The sequence below is a fragment of the Eleutherodactylus coqui genome, chromosome 8, assembly GCF_035609145.1.
Source record: "Eleutherodactylus coqui strain aEleCoq1 chromosome 8, aEleCoq1.hap1, whole genome shotgun sequence".
Classification (NCBI taxonomy): Eukaryota; Metazoa; Chordata; class Amphibia; order Anura; family Eleutherodactylidae; genus Eleutherodactylus; species Eleutherodactylus coqui.
The window spans coordinates 55,220,828-55,238,772 of record NC_089844.1 but is presented as its reverse complement, the minus strand read 5'-3'; the positions used below and the strand labels follow the sequence as shown (position 1 = coordinate 55,238,772).

Here is a 17,945-nt window from a genome sequence, read left to right as displayed (position 1 = left end):
CGGCGCTTCCCGAATCTTTTTACCCGAGTAGGCAGTTACTCGAAAAAAGCGAAGCTCGATTGCAAAATAGCCCTAAACGAGTACGTTTGCTCATCTCTAGTAGCTATCGTCTTGTAAAAAATCTTGCAAAAATTGCAGAATTTTAATTACGTCTAATCAGCTGATTTTTGAAGTTAACATCTCATATCCTGACTTTATTAAAAGTAAACAAAGCGAGGTCCATAAAGAAGTGGTCTGATAAGTTTGATTGGCTGTACAGAGCCCTGATCTAAACCCAACTGAAAACCATGTGAAGGAATTACAATGCTGATTATAAGCCAGAGCTTCTCATTCAACAGCATTGTCTGACCTCGTGGCTGAATAGGCAAAACTTCCCACACACTCCAAAATCATCTGAATAGTCTTCCAAGCATACTGATGCCATTGTAGCTCCAAAGTGGCCAACTCTATATTAACAACGATGGTTTATGAATGGGATGTCCAACAAGCTCATATAAGTGTGATGGTCAGGGGTCCATGTACTGTTGGCCATGTGGTGTACAACTCATACCAAGTCTCAGTGGGATTATTTGTTTGGTGAGTTACAAAATTAACATGTAAAATTCTGGCCCCGCATCTTCTTTATGTCACAGTTTGCATGTTAAACCACCAACTAACACATGGTCACATTAAAGCTAAGAAGAGATTGATGACAAAGTCATTTGATTTGGCGACTTCTGGTGTGTGCAGAATCATATCCCCCCTCCCCCCATAGCTTTATTACCTTTGGATTACCTCTCTCCCCTTTTAACTGGATACTTGTGAAAGGTATATGCATATTTAAAATGAGCTGAAAAAAATCATATTCTCCTATATGATGACTCTAGAATTACCTTCCTTTTGATGATAGTAGAGTGAAAGCATCCTTGCAGTTTTTGCAAACGTAACTTGATTTGATGTGCTGTGGTCGCAATTGAGATTTAAGTAGAGTTCATAGTATTAATAGTTTCCTACAGTATATCCCGTTTATTACTCACTCAATCCTGATACCTTTTTGTCTTCGCTGTCAACATCCACCATACTTCCTTCTCATGTGTGTGCATTCCCATGTTAATGCTGTTAACACTCAACAGGGTAGCCAGTGTGCAGAGTGAACCTGGTCATCAGAACCTTCTCATTCAACCACCATTGGGAAGGAAGAGAGGTCTGAGGCAGGTAAGTGCTACATGACAAAGAGGTTGAGGTCCTCCATGAAGAGTTAACTGGATTGTCTTCATTTCAATGGTGGGGTAAATAGAGCAATGTTTTCAAACTTGTGCACAAGTACTACTGAAATGTTCAGTTTGACGTTTCTGCCTCTCTCTTTCAACTTCCGTGTTCTTGCATTCTTCCATTTCTTATACATCCAGAATGTATTTCATACCCATCTTGCATTTCAGTTGCTTACCTCTGTCATTTGTTCTATCAGTCCACCATTTCGTAATGTCAATTTCCAGATACATAATAAGAATAATGGAGTGATTAATGTCAGCTACTGTATCCCCGTCGCTGGTTTCCGTAGAAGACGCTGTACAGTACCTTCAGTGCTATGCTGTCCTATGCTTATGCTATATACATACTGCATGTGCTATGCTATTTGAGTGCTGTTTATAAAGCACAGTGTGTAGGAAATAGGTGGTTCTGCCATGAACACTCAGATTCTGGCTATTGTGCAACATGTAAGACAACATCTAAAGACATAAATATCCTATTTTGTTGAATTATCATGATAAGTTGAATTATTTACATGTTAAATAAAGGTTAGAATGTGTCTTTATATGTTCTCATGACCATTCATGTTCTCATGTAAGAGCAGCAGTTTGTGCTCCAGAGCTGCGCTTTTTACAGTAACTGGTGACAGGAAGTTGGGACTATGATCAACCATTTTGAAAACTACAAAGAATGATAATTTGCCGTATTTTGTCTCCTAGCCCCTTTTCTTCTTCATGTCTGCCAGTTATGAGGACATGAAAGCACTTATACCCAATCACAGGACCACCGGGACACCCACCAATCACAAGAACGGGAGTCCCATGTACCCAAGAAAGAAGCAGTCTAGTAGAGATTAGTGAAAGAGCCATGCCCATGCTTTACCACTTCTCTGTGTGGAGGGAACATGGTACCACATGTCATGATTGGTAGGGGTCCTGTGGCAAGGGATAAGTGTTAAACTTGGAATGACCCCTTTAAGCATATGCTTTGTTGTTGCTTGTTTTTAGCTATTTAGGTATTACTGTAAACTAGTAGCATACTGTTATTAAGGTGATAAAGCACAAAGCATTGCAATCTCTTGTTCTATTACCATACCTTTATTACTGACATAGAACGTTGTAATAATATATTACAAGTACATGGTCTTTTTCTTTCCCAGTGTCTTACATAAGTAAGGGAAATTTGGGATAATATCTGGTTGGACAGCACAGGGCACTTAATGCATGCGCAACATTCTCATCTTCTATCAATTCTATAGATGTGAAGTTATCTTTAGTTTCTTTTGTATGGGACTGATAATTAGAGATAAGCAAGCATACTCGCTAAGGGCAATTACTCGATCGAGCATTGCCCTTAGCAAGTACCTGCCTGCTCGGAAGAAAAGGTTCGGCAGCCGGCGGTGGGCGGGGAGCGGCGGGGGAGAGCGGGGAGGAACTGAGCGGAGATCTCTCTCCCCCCTGCTCCACCCTGCTCACTGCCGCAACTCACCGCTCCCCTGCGCCGGCAGCCGAACCTTTTCTTCCAAGTGGGCAGGTACTTGCTAAGGGCAATGCTTGATCAAGTAATTGTCTTTAGCGAGTATGCTCACTCATCTCTACTGATAATAAATCATTTCGCCCAGTTTATATATCTGCAGTGTGATAAAACAGTAATGGATGCAGGATAAAAAACCTAACAATATATGATATAACCGAGCAACAACTTAAAATAATGACCGCTCCGTACATCACAATGTAAGAAATGTTTGTGATGTTCTTAGTGTCTACCATCTTGTGCTTGGCTGTTGAGGAGATTGGTTCATTTAGCTATAGATTATATTGTATACATTATAGATCCTCCTGAATGGCTAGTAGTGGCACACGAACGAGTATGTGCGGGGATGAGTGTCAGGCATCGTTTGCCCGACATTCGTCCCGTGTAAATGGGCCTTTAGCCATTTTATACCACTGCTTCCACTGTTTACCAATCCTCTTCCTGTGCATTGTATTTTGCCGTTCCCATGCCTTCTTCCCTGCTACGTTGGCTTTCTTCCTATAGAGCTCTAGATTGGTAATTCTTTAGGTACCACTGCTGAGCTTGGGCGGGAGCACTGAAATAGCACCAGGAAGGGTCTTATTTTAAATATGGTAACAACCCACCAAACATGTATATTGTAATTAATACTTGGCGTTTTTTTTGGTTTTTTTTAAGCTGTGATAATTATCAGTGAAACTTGCCATGCAATTATTGAAGAGCATCCTAAAGATAACTTCACAGTCATTCAGAGCAAACAAGATATGAACGAATTATTTGTATCATTCCCAGTTAAAAAGGGGTGAATTCAATTTTATTCACAACCTCATAGAAGTGATCAAACTGCACAGAAACCAGTTATATGGACTTGTTACTGATACATTAAAGGAAAACTGGCATCAACTATAAGCACCATAAACTAAGTTACACTTATAGTCTAGGTGATGTGGAGTATGGGGAGCCTCTTTTCATACTCACTAGGTACCCCGTTCCGGTGGTGTCCCCCGGTGAAGCCAGTGCACACACACCAGCTTGACTCTTTTCAGAAGGCTGTGTGTGCATACTTCCATAGTGATGAATGGGAATGTGCGCACAGCCTTCTAGAAAGAGTCAAGCTGGTGTGGTGTGCGTGCACTGGCTTTACTGGGGGACACCACCGAAATGGTGTACCCGGTGAGTATGAAGAGGGGCTCCCTGGACTCCACATCACCTAAACTATAAACGTAACTTAGTTTATGGTGCTTATAGTTGTAGATAGGTTCCCTTTAATGTTTAGCTAAATTTCATCAGATCTTCCTCGGCTTCTTATTTTGAAATGTATCCGTATGATCACTTGGCACTTTCATAATATCATGGCCTAATTAATGTTAGACTTCCAACCACACTTGCTGCCCTTGCACTGTTAATTTGGTATTAGGTAGTTGGGTCATAAATAATGATGCATATTTATCAGATGAGAATGATACAGAATAATATTTCATAGCAGTTTGCAGAATAACTTCTTTACTAAACCTATTCTTTGCATGTTTTATGTACTAACCTTTTGAGCATTTATACAGTCATGGGTTGCAATGTTATAGCTTCAGTTAATTCAATCTGTTGCATTGATTGACTGACAAGATTTTATTTTACAGTTTTATCTTATACAGTATATGCTGTTTCCAAAACAAAATGGTCTGGTGTTGGACTTAATAAAATTACAATGTAACATAGGTATCCCCCCCCCCCCTCACCCCGTTGAAAATCTTGGTGGATGTCATGTGGTGCGATTAGCACAAAGTAGCACATTTCATAGAAGACAAGCATCCAAGCCTCCGGAGGTCAATGAAACTTTGCATTTATTTATGCAGTCCGACAAGAAGAGATTTAAAAAAGTTTCCGTGTGTATGAAACATGATGTGTAATATACAGGTCAGCCAGAGTGGCTCTCCGTTATGCCTCATAGAGGAAAGTCTTGCATAGGGGACTCCCTCTATGATGTCCATATGCCCCATATAGGGCCTAATAGGGCATATGGAATGCAGTCTTCTTCATGAAACAACCTCTTTAGCATACAATACATAATGAAGGGTCATTCACACAGTGCTGTTTTGGTGGAGTTTTCGCATGTTTTAATGAAAACAGGGATTGGATCTAAAAAAGAGAATTTTCAAACTTTAAGCCTTACGCTTGAGAGTTAGGAGACGCAAAACTGCTGTTGTCTATTGCACTGTGTTCTCCTCCGCTTTAATTAAGCTGCGGACGTCCATGTCTCCCTATGGGCAGCTTGAACGCGGATCATCCGCAATTCAAACCGGTCCGTGGACATTGGACCTTACACTTGGAAATATTAAACTACTGTATCCATGTTGAAGACACCTCAAGGAATATCAACACTATTGCATAGTTTTGTGTCATCAGCCAACAGACAGACTCTTACTTATTAAACCATCTCCTGTGTTACTTACCGACATATTAAAAAGAATAGGCCCCAGGATAGACCCTTGTGGTGACCACTTACAATCCGTCCTGGTTCAGAATACACTCCTTTAACAATGGGTCATAGGTCACATAGGTCATAATAATATTACAGGCTCTTTAGGGTAACACCCACTAAAAGGTTTCCAAAAAGTTATGGTTCAAATATTAATTATTTTCAACATACAATTTTCATCCTGGAACCAATTAATACTGTATGTTGAGGGACCACTGTATCTTAATACATTATTGCCATTTCCCCAACTTTTAAATGCTTTCATCTGTGACACTAGTGATAAATCTTCCAAATACATGCAAAAACTACACCAAAACCACTAGAGATGAGCGAGCACGCTCGGTAAAGGCAGACACTCGAGCGAGCATGGCTCTTCTCGAGTAACTGCATACTCGTCCGAGCAAATGCGGGGAGGCGTCAGGGGTGAGCAGGAGGGGGGTGGGGGTGGAGAGATCTCTCACTCTCCCCCCAGCCGACCCCCCGCATTTGCTCGGACAAGAATGCAGTTACTCAAGAAGAGCTTGCTCGAGTATCTGCCTTTACCGAGCATGCTCGCTGATCTCTAAAAACCACACATGTATCAAAACTGGCTGAGAGAATAAGTGTTCCTAGTAAGCAATCAGAATCCACCCATCATTTTCCAATTAACTGTAAAACATGAAAGCTGAATTGTGCTATGGGCTCTGAGTGGAGTTTAGATACACTGAGTACTTTTATATGTACCATTACAGTAAGACTAGAGATGAGCGAACATGCTCGTTTAGAGCAATTACTCGATTGAGCATCGCTTTTTTCGAGTAACTGCCTAATCGGACGAAAAGATTCGGGGGGCGCCAGGGGTGAGCGGGGGAAAGGAGAGAGAGAGCTCCCCCCTGTACCCCCCTGCTACCCCTCACTCCACCCCGTCGCCCCCTGAATCTTTTCGCCTAAGTAGGCAGTTACTTGAAAAAAGCGATGCTCGATCGAGTAATTGTCCTAAACGAGCACATTCGCTCCTCTCTACGTAAGACATTTAACCTTTATTTTGAAGAATGTATCAGTAATAATCACCTTTATTTATATAGTGTGTACATATAACGCATCACTTTATATCAGTAGTAGTTGTTCTTTAAAGCAACTTGTGATTTTAGACTTTGTTTTCTCCGTAGTGCACAATTATAGTTCCTTGGATATTTGATGTTTCTTGACTTGTTAAATATAAGCTCCACCAAAAATTGCCTTAATCTTAAAGTAAACCTTGATACCTCATTGCTTAACTAATTTGGCCACAAAAACTGTGCAAGTTGGATTTTATTTGCATGTATAATAATGTGACTAAAAGAAGCCAAACACATTTCTAAGCAAGATGGAGGTCCATTAACAATCTAGGAAAAACACAGATATGCAAGGAGCTTATGATTATTGGCAAGGTTCTCTGAACCACCTGTGCCCAATGGCACTTATGAACTTGCATCTTCCTGAGTTAATATCTCCCCTGTATTATGGTGTAACAGGGGGCTTTCTCTCCTTCTCACCTGGTTCAGCTACGAAGGCCTTTACTTTCACGCCAGAAAACCCAAACTGAACCAAGGAGTCGGCATGGGGCAAGGCTGTCAACGACTCGCAGAAGTATTCAGCCCCGGGCCAAACAATTACGTGAGGAAGATCAAAAAACAGGTAACAATTAAAATAATAAATGGGCTCTGGTGCCCTAAAGAGAAATTGGACCCTCTCAAAGATTAAGAGTTCTGAAAATTACTGATAAAAACATATTAAGCAAAGAATCGCAGAGGCCGAGTTCTTAAAACTTGTCGTGCTTCCCATAACAACCAATCACAGTACACTCCATCATGGTAATCCTGTAATGTGTGTCTCCGACATGTGACAAGACAAAGACAAAATATGAAAGGTACTCTCTTTTGGGGGCCAAATGGTTGGTGCTCACCTTTTACTGTTATGTAAAGGTATAACCGCTAACACACTCCAATATTCAATGTGCCAAGAGTGTTGCTCTCACTGGAGGGCCGCTCTCTGACTCTAAAACTGGATGCAAATGAAGAATAGAATTTCATGGAAACAGGATCAGGAAAATACACAAATCAAAAACATCCTAAACATTAATTGTTCATAGGAGATAAAACATGGTATACTCAATAAACAATTGATGTTTAATCACATTGCCTTCCTTTGTCCATCCTCGGAGTAACACATTAGTATCGCATTATCCTCATCCTGTCCTTAAGGAGTTCTATTTTTTCAGTCATCTGAGTGCAGCTTACAGGACTCCATGAGTATGCTGCACAAACAAACCTATTCAGATGTATGGAACAGATTGTCACACACAATCTGCAGTGTGTGAATATCTCCTTATTGTGTTCCAGAACTTTTACTTTTAAACACTTGTGGCTCAGTTATTTTTCATACCTCCGTCAACCGTTTCAGCATCTTTTGCCCACAGACTTCTTTACTATGTTTCCTGACTATGAACTCTGCAATGACATTACAACACTGCCTAACTGCCTTACTCGCATCCCACTTCAGTCCTCAGCTCTTTTCAGAAAAAGCTTGCTTGGGGACTTTGACCTGGACATCTGGCCAAGAAGCTCCACAGCACCTTGGACTATGGGCAGGGAATGGCAGCTTCCATTACACTACTTGACCTGGTTTATCCAGTGCACACATTATTGAGGCTGATAAAGAGAATGGCAGTTATTGCAATGTTCCTAATGTTTTATTATCTAACCCAACATAAGACTTTACTGCAATCTAAATTAACCGGTTCTATACCTCTGAGCTCTGACTTTGTGGAATTATCACAGGAGGTTGCCTTATCAATATCAGTTGATTAGATTTCTGCCATGCTAGAGCAAGATGTGGAAATGTCTAGAAAAGCATGATTTGCCAGGTTGGCTGCTAAGGAACTTGATTGGTTACGGGACAACATTGCTGCTATAACTCCAACTGTCTCAACCTCTTAGTGACCAGCCCATTAGTGTTTTTACGTCCTGCCCAAGTGGGCTTTATTCCCTGAGGATGTAAAAACATGTGTCCTGCAGGGATTAAAGCCACATGGGCTATGGACGTGACAGCTCCATGCTGTCGGTGCCCGCAGGCAGCCGACAGCATGGAGCTGTCATCCTGGACTGCGGGAAGTCTCCCCCGGCAATGCGATCGGCGCTATACAATGGATAGCACTGATCGCATTAAAGTGGAAAATTTTTTTAAAAAAGTTAAAGATTCAGCTCCGCTCATGGATCAGATCCATAGGGGCAGCTGAAATTACTCACCCACGTCCTCCGCGTTGTCCCCGTTGAACTGGTCCTCCCAGACCCACCGCCACTCTTCTGCACATGCGCGCCAGATGGATGACGTCACGCGCATGCGCAGAAGCCTGGGAGGGAAGGTGGTCGGGAACCAGGAGATGTCCAATGGATAGCGACGATCACGAAAAAGTTTCAAAAAGTGAAGAAAAGTGCACGTTTCACCTCCCCTCATGGATTGGATTTATGAGGGGAGGTGAAAATAGTCACCTCGGGTCCTCTGCGATGTCGCAGTGTTTCGGGACTTGAAGTCCCCTTCTGCGCATGCGCACCCGACGTCAGTCATAGGGCGCATTCACAGAGGGGCTCAGGCCTTGGGAAATTCAAAATCCCTCTGCTCCTGGCTACCGTGGATTGCCAGGATAATTTAAATTCTCCCTGCTCCTGGCTACAAAACTGAGCCAAGAGCCTGGAGATTTCACGGGGGGGGGGGGGGGGGCACGGTGAGCTGTTCCTGGTCACGTGTTCGCCGTTATCCAATGGATAATGGCGATCACGTAAAAGTTTTAAAAAAAATTGAAGTTTCATCTCCCCTCACCCCTTTTGTAGGAAAACAAAGTGTTCCTCAAAATGCTGAAAAGTAATGTTAAATTTATACATCTCCTAAGTGGTTAAAAAAAAAAAAAACACAAAAGTTTTTTAAATGGGCATTCAGAATAAAGTAAACAGATGCAAATATATATCTTAGCAAAAATTTGTACAGTATGTTTGGACATATTTAAGATATTACAGTTGAAAATGTGAAAAAAGAATAATTTTTTCAAAATTTTCCCAATACTGGCACTTGGTATAAATATACGCAAATTATATCGGACTATTTTCACTACCAAAATGAAGTACAATATGAGGCGAAAAAACAATGTCAGAATCACTTGGATATGCAAAACCTTTACGGAGTTATTCAATGTTAAAGTGACACGTCAGATTTCCAAAATTTGGCCCAGTCATTAAGGCGCAAACACTAAGGGGTTAAAATATAAAAAGAGCAGTATTTACCTGTCCTCTGCTGCAGGAATCCAGCTCTATTACCCCGCTGACCTGCTGGTGACCATCTGTAAGATGACATCAGTGCAAGTAAGCTGAAACGCTGCATACAATCAGAAGCTGCAGCATCACTGTTCTGCACTCCTGGCATTATGGCACCCAGGATGTGAGCACTGATGCCAGGAGAACAGGCGATAGCGCTGCAGCCTTTGATTGGCTGCAGCAGTCTAGTCACTTCTGATGACATCATCTTCCACAACAATCACCAGGAGGACGGCAAGGCAACGGCATTGGATCTCCACTTAAGAGGAGAGGTAAGAACTGCTGTTCTAGCTATTTTCAGACAGTTGGAGCTGTAGCAGCAATGTTGTCTGGTAACCGGATAACCTCTTTAAATACATTTTGGAATAAGTTAAAATACCAACTGTGAGCTAGGCTTTATTGCCTATATATATGATTTTTTTTTCTTTTTCCTCCTCTTGCGGAAACCGCAATTGGTTTCCGCAAGTGTGAAGGAAGAATCAATTTCCCATAGCATGCTATGGGATGCTTGGCAATCAATATATTTTTGGCGAAGTAGCATATATCCGAGGGTAACAAGCCTTCAACGTGTAACAGTGTTGTTTTGTAGTTATATTTTCAATGGCTCATCCCTTCTCTTCTTTTCTACCTGCAGTGGATCAGAAAAGATCTGTAACCTTTACTGAAAACCAGCCTCAGCCTTCTACATCACATGCTGAGGTTCCTCCCTTACCATCACGTTCTGGCTGTAGCCCTGCACCATCCGTCAAACAAGAGTCTTCAGAGAGTCCTGTTCTCAGAACTTCCCCATCGATCACTGTGGCTGATCTCCATAGCCAGACTGATAGCCAGCAGGTAACACCACAAGCAGGTTAGAGCATGTGTATCTCACCTCCTTCTAATGGTCTGTGTGCTAGAAAGGTCTGCCAGGTATTGTAACTGGTCTGTAAAAGGTCTGCCAGGTATTGAAAATAGATCTGGGGAATATTTTAGGGCATATTCACAGGTCTTGTTGCTGTTCTTGCCATGTGGTCAAGAACTACATGGCAAAAACTGCATGTGGTATTACCATAAATTACTGCGATTCATCTATTGGCATAGCTATAGCTCATTAAAACTACAAAACCATGGCCATTCCTGGTAAAACTGCAAAGGCCCATTTACACAGGATGAGTGTTGGGCAAATGATGCCCAACACTCGTCCCTGTGTCTCCGCACTCCTGCACGCACGGGAGCTAGCAGAACTGGCTGGGTCACGGAGCGGCCAGCAGAGAGGCAGGCCAGTGCAGGAGATTTCACTCCTCTCGCTCCCCTGCTCTACTCCATTGAGATAACACTGCCCCGCCCCCTGCTGGCCGCTCCGTGTGCGAGCCAGCTCTGCTAGCTCCTGTGCACAATAAATGTACTGGAGGTCATACATGTGCACCACTGATCAACTCATTGAGATAGCCAAGTTCAAGCATTACAGAACTCCATTTGACTTGGTCTCCAATAGACATGGTTTCCAGTCCTTTCTAGCAATTTTGCCAGACTTAACATAGTAGTCAACTGCACTTTTCTGTCTAGCCAAAAGGGCCAGAAAGAGGCAGAAACTTTCACCTTTGGTCCAGCTAATAAAAATGTCTATGGTTCCATCCAGCGCTCTGTCTGAATGTCATTTTCAGTGATTCAGAAGGAACCCTAGGACATAAAGGCCGAATGGGCACACTAGTGCGTTGTGAACCCAGCCTTAGATGGCAGGCTGATAGTGAATAAATACTAAAATTCTTTAATTCGGGAATGGTGTCCTGCTCCTCTCTTGCATGTCATCGCGATACATGAACCATCATGGTCCTGCTACTAAAATAATTTCTGTAATATTGCACTTTTTTGCTATAAATATATGCCTTTCCAAATATATGGGATCTACCTCCCCATTGCAATCTTAGGCAGGTCTCTTTGGCATTGAGAAACATTACACCTGTAAATAGAAATTATACTACGGCTTTGTGCCTTCAAATAATCCATTGTACGTAACAAAATGATAATTTGCATGTGTTTTTGAACATTTACGGAATTTTATTTTTCATGTTAGAACAGAATGCTACTTCCACAGTACCGATCATTATGGCAGACCTAGTAAAAACGTGACATCCGTATTATACCTGAATAGATTTACACCCGTTGTACAATTACACCCACTAAATAGCTCCCCCTGAGAGGACTAGAGCTGCAGAACTCCTTTAAACCCATAGGACTCACAGTATTAAAGGGGTTGGCCCACAAAAATAACTTCTCAATGATGCACAGGATAACTGATCATGTACTCTGCTAAGGTATGATGAGTAGGCCTTAACCCCTTAGTGACCACCCTATAGTGTTTTTACGTCCTGCAGCTGCAGGACGTGTATGGAGGGAGGTAGCGCCACTATCTCCCTCCATACAGCGCGGGCATCAGCAGTTTATTACAGCTGACACCCGCGGGCAATAGCCGCGCTCGGCCGTTCACGGCTATTAACCCTTTAAATGCCGCTGTCAGAATTGACAGCGGCATTTAAATCCCACGAACACTGTTTGGGGGTCCCGCACAGCCCCCCGCGGTGAGATCGGGGGATCCGTGCAGGTGTCATGGCAGCCGGGGGCCTAATGAATGGCCCCAGGGCTGCCTTAGCAGACTGCCTATCAAGCCATCCACACAGGGTGGCTTCATAGACTGCCTGTAAAAAAGCAGTATGACATAATGCTATAGCATTACGTCATACTGCAGGAGCGATCAAAGCATCGCATGTTAAAGTCCCCCAGGGGGACTTCAAAGTAAAGTAAAAAAAATAAAAAATCAATAAAGTTTTTTAAATTGTAAAAAAAAAATAAGTTATAAAAGTTTAAATCACCCCCCTTTTGCCATATCTATTATTAAAAAATCTAAATCATAAAATAAAAATCTATATTTGGTATCGCCGCGTCTGTAAAAGTCCAATCTATCAAAGTAGTGCATTATTTTTTCTGCAAGATGAACGTCGTCCGAAAAAAAAAATAAAGAACGCCAGAAATGCATTTTTTTAGTTACCCTGTCTCCCAGAAAAAAACGCAATAAAAAGCGATCAAAAAGTCGTATGTATTCCAAATTGATACTATCGGAAACTACAGGACATCCCGCAAAAAATGAGCCCTTGCTCAACTACGTCGACGGAAAAATAAAAAAGTTATTGCGCGCACAAAATGACCGCAGAAAATAATTGAAAAAAATTAAATATATCTTTAAAAAAAAATACAAGTAGTACAGCAAAAACAATACTATATATGATTGGTATCGTAGTAATCGTACTGACCCATAGAATAAAAATATTAGGTCGTTTTTGTTGCAGTTTGTGCGTCGTAGAAACAGGATGCACCGAAAGATGGTGGAATGTCGTTTTTTTTTTTCCATTTCTCTCCGCTAAGAATTTTTAAAAAGTTTTTCAGTACATTATATGGTACAATAAATAGTGCCTTTGAAAAATACAACTCGTCCCGCAAAAAACAAGCCCTCATACAGCGACGTCGATGGATAAATAAAGGAGCTACGATTTTTTAAAAGGGAGTAGGAAAAAACAAAAATGGAAAAAAGCAAAAAAGCCCGGTCACTAAGGGGTTAATAATAAAATCCTACTTATTCCACACACTGTAATGGCCAACAATAGGAAACTGGCATAATACTGTACAGCAAAGCATGTGCTTCCAAGCTTGATATACAAAAATAACACTCCTGTCAGTTTGTGGTCTTATTACATCTGTAGTAAATGGTCTTAACACTGTGAGAGATCTAGTTGTTTATCCCGGACACTGAACCATCGGTTCTTGTATAGTTCTTGTATGCCTTCACTATTCTTCCCCACATTTGGATCCTTATTTAAGAGACACTTTTAGGGTAGATCCAGAAGTGGTGAATTTACTGCGTCTGTCTGATGCCAATTCTGTATCTTAAATCCCTAGTTAGTAACCCTTTCCAATCCAATTTTGGATTCAGGGTTTCCTAAAAGGCTTTCTCTTTTTGCTGTTATACAATGGTGCCATCTGCTGGCTAAAGCCAGTGGGTGTGCGCCAGAGAGGCTCCGACAACGGAGTGGCTGGCAATAGACGGTAAGAATACCCTAGCGGACGTCTTCTGATATCGGAGCTGTACAAGCTTCAATCACAATGTAGGAAGATGTCAGACAGTGGATTGGAAAGGGCTAACAGTACAATCAATACAAGTGGACGTGGTGCTCATGTCTGAACCTGCCTTTAAGCTCCATCCCTCATGCACCCAAAAAGCTTCTCAAAAACCTTCAGGCATATTTACATAATCCCTGCCCAATCTGACATTCATTTTGCAGAACAGTTTCGGGCAAAATTGGACAGTTAGGAGATATGTCTTAACTATGTTATAATTATTGAAAGTAATACATTACTCAGCACAAGTTTTAAAATATAGTCAGTATTTACAGTGAACGGCCACCAAGGTGTCTTATATAGTATTCTGTAGTCAGCATTTTATTCTTGGGTCTTTGCTAGAGATGAGCGGGCATACTCGCTAAGGACAATTGCTTGATCGAGCATTGTCCTTAGTGAGTATCTCCCCGCTCGGAAGAAAAGGTTCGGCTGCAGGCGCGTCTGAGAGGTGAGTTGCGGCAGTGAGCAGGGTGGGAGTGGGGGGGGGGGGAGAGAGGGAGAGAGAGATCTCCCCTTCGTTCCTCTCCGTTCTCCTCCGCCGCCGGCAGCTGAATCTTTTCTTCCGAGCGGGCAGGTATTAGCTAAGGACAATGCTCGATCGAGTAATTGCCCTTAGCGAGTATGCTCGCTCATCTCTAGTCTTGGCCATTTTTTCGATAAAAATATGGTGCAGCAGATTTTTAGAAAGAAGAGGTTTTCTCCTGACAACCCTTTCAGACAAGCCAGACTTAATCAGTCTTTTTCTAATTGTACAGTCATGAACTTGAACATTTAAATCTAGGCCTGCGCTTGGATTTTTTTGTAATCTCTTTGAGAACTGCACCATCTGACCTTGGGGTGAATTTTTTGGTCCATCCACTCCTGTGAAGATTGTCAGCTGTCTGAAATGTTTTCCACTTGTGTATAATCTTTCTTACTGTAGAATGATGGACTCCAAATTGTTTGGAAATGGCCTTATAATTCCCAGAATGATGGTCAACGACAATTACTTCTCTAAGGTCATTGCTGATGTCTTTCCTCTTTGGCATTGTATTAACACATGCCTGAATGCTCCAGACCAGCAAACTGTCAAAACTTCTGCTTTTACAGGGGTGGTCACACTTGCTGATGAAAAATTACTCAAAGGCATTTAATTAGCAGCACCTGGCTTAATTTCTATGGAATATATTAATTTTTCACACACTGCTTCTGCATTTTGGCCTAGTTTGTATTACCTGAATAATGGCATGGTGTAATTTGTCATGTGGTGGTGTTCATCTGAGGTTGTATTTAACCTATTTTAAGACCTTCTAAGAAACACAGATGCTTTTTAGTATGCCCTAATGCATAAAACCAACAAAATCAAAAAGGGTGTACTTAGTTTTTCCCATGACTATATATCTATAACTTTATTACAAATTACTAAAGTATTTACAAGCATGTATCTGTATCCCGATTGCTAAAATATTTCTCTCCTATTACAGAGAAGAGCCCACTTCCTGGGGAGGGGAGACTCAGAATCCAGTCGGGGAGCAACAGTCCCACTTCTACACAGCTCCCCGTCCTCCCATCTCTCTGATCCTGAAGACTTTGGTGGTCTGGAAACTAGCAGCTTGCTTCAGTACACAGACACTATCCTTCACATCACCGAGGACAATGGGATGGAGAACCCCCTTGTCTCAGGACATTTTAATTTCACAAATATTGAACTTGGGGAGACGGACATTGATTTGGATGAATCTCATGTTTAGCTGTGAGGTTTTATCGGCTACCTTCTTCTCACTTTACTAGGGTGTGTCTTTTCTCACTCATGCCTGTAGACCAAGTACAAAGCACTTGCTGCCCCTCCCTTGTAATCCTGTTGTGTTTGCTTTGGAGGGTGTATGTGAATATGCTGCTTATCTGACCTCGCTGCTTTGCTTTTGGGTGATCATAGTTAAATATTTTGTGTAAGGATCTGCCTCACATAGGACCAAAGAAAGCAAAATAATTCCCAAATCTAGTCACTCAGCATCTATGTGCTCTAACTGTATTGTCAATATCCTGGTAAACTATTATCTACTCGTTATGCCCATTTCTCTGTTTTTAGAAAGGCATACAGTGGGCTAATTCCATATCCACCTCTATGTGATTTACCTATGACCCATCAGTGCCAGCGCACACACTAGACCGAGTGTATGTGCAACCGCTTCCTTTTTAACTCTGCTACACATAGTGATTGAAAGGCGTTAAATTCAGCTTACTAACTAGAATGTTTCCCATATTACTGGTTTACAAGGTTTCTTCCAATTATATTAACTTTCTAGAAATTGAAATGCTACAGGGAAAACATGATGTGACCTAATCATGGAGGGAAGTGAGAGATGAACATGATTTGATGATTCACAAAATAGTTTATTTTGCTGATACTTCGGATAACTGAAGTGTTTCCTGCTATATTTTACACTGTGATGCTTTTTGAGGGCTGATTGCCCAAATCCATAAGCATATCTATAGCCTTATCTATAAATAGTGGGTTTAGCCATTATGAAAAGGTAGCAATCACAGATGGGCTTCAACACTTTTGCAGTCCCATAGTCCACCCAATCTGGGTTATAAAATGACCATATTTCATAATGTATATAGATTCTATAGAATTTGTGTCATTTGAAGGCATAGTGCGCAGCATGCTCATCAATGACATAGATTCGGAGCTGAAAGGCAGTGGATTAACTCCATTGAACTTCAGTAGTGCTAATCTGCCTGCAAATCTGCATGCCAGTTTGCTGCTAAAATAAGCTTTTTTTAGCTGTGGAATTCCCGGATAATTATTCTCAAAATTCACAATGGTTTTGCCTTATACAAATCCTAACCTTATGAACATACCCTGAAAACTCCACCAGTACTAAACTGTAGCATATGTGGAATAGATCTTTTTTTTTGCCATTTTCATTCCATTTTCCAGCTTTATTTAATTATTTTCACATTGGAAAACTTCAACAAATTGCTGTTGACAGATATGTTTTCTTAGTTAGCATTTTCTTCTTTAACCCCTTAAGGATGAAGCACACTAAATTTACGGCGCTTGGTCCCCAGCCGATAGGAAAAATACGGCTTGGGATTAAAGTTCCTGCTCCTGTAATCTAGTAGAAGCAGGCTAAGTCCTCAGTTGTTAGTGACAGTCGAGGACCAGGAGGAGAAGGCAGAAATTACTTGTTACTTCTGCTATGCTACCCGGCGATCACGTGACCATTGGGTGCCCCCTGCCACGGCAGAGCTGCAGGATACTATCAGACCCAGATCAGCTCAGTTAGTACACAGGAGAAGAAGCTGGCTTCACGTAAAACAGTACTTTGCCTTTATTAAATTGTGCCACAGTGCATCAGACTAGACAGAACGCCTTTTAACTCACAAAGAATTCTTGATCACCTCCTTTGATCAGCTCTGTTAGTGTCTACAGTGGCTAGAGAAGGATGTTTTTCCCTGTAACTAGAGCTCCTATGGAAGCCTCAGTTACAGTGGAAGAGTGTGAAATTAAAAAAAAAAAGACAATGTGAATGACCCCCAGAGGTCTTATATGATGTCATGGCAAATATAGATGTTAAAAAAAGTGTTACAAAAATTATGTTTAAAAAAAAAACAGAAAAAAAAAAAAATATAAAAAAGAAAATGATCCACCGCTGACACCAACCAAAACCGTTGCCATATGCACCCAATAATTCGAGACTATACAAATTATATCAAAACATCCAAAAAAAATTAGGAACCCATTCCTGTACTTTATATTAGCATAAATATACTAATTTTAAAAACAAACAACTATATGTGCAAAAAATAGTTTTTAAGCTTTTTACCCCTAAGAAAACTAAAAAACAGAATACAAAGTCAGTAAAAAAGTTATAAAAAATTATCCCTACATGTCACGGAAAAAATAATTTTGATAGCTGAAGAAAAAAGAAATAGGAGAGTAAAACTACCACATGGGTAAAAATACCTAAAAAATGTGTCTGGTCTTTTAGGACCAAAACACTGTTATCCATAAGGGGTTAAGTTCATTGTGTACAGTAGTATCACAATTGCAATGCTGTAAATACATATTTTTAGGGTTTAAATAAATTGATGTTTTGGGATTTGTTGGCCAATTGATTTGAAAAATTTAGTGTGAAAATACACCTAGAATTATAAAATGGTAGAGTTGGAAGGGACCTCCAGGATCATCTGGTCCAACCCCCTGCTCAGTGCAGGATTCACTAAATTATCCCAGACTGATATTTGTCCAGCCTTTGTTTGAACACTTC

General features: G+C 41.2%; 1 protein-coding gene across 3 annotated transcripts in view; it reads left to right on the top strand.

Moving 5' to 3' along the window:
- The window catches only part of UNC80 (unc-80 homolog, NALCN channel complex subunit), a 207,461-nt gene extending 190,860 nt beyond the window's left edge, over positions 1 to 16,601 (top strand). For all 3 annotated transcript variants that reach the window (XM_066575641.1, XM_066575640.1, XM_066575639.1), the window contains 5 exons: positions 1,113 to 1,194; positions 6,739 to 6,850; positions 10,175 to 10,374; positions 13,587 to 13,600; positions 15,176 to 16,601. In XM_066575641.1, coding sequence (XP_066431738.1) covers positions 1,113 to 1,194; positions 6,739 to 6,850; positions 10,175 to 10,374; positions 13,587 to 13,600; positions 15,176 to 15,419 — 652 coding nt within the window. In that variant the 3' untranslated portion in view covers positions 15,420 to 16,601. The remainder of the gene's footprint in view (positions 1 to 1,112; positions 1,195 to 6,738; positions 6,851 to 10,174; positions 10,375 to 13,586; positions 13,601 to 15,175) is intronic.
- The last annotated feature ends 1,344 nt before the right edge of the window (positions 16,602 to 17,945 follow it).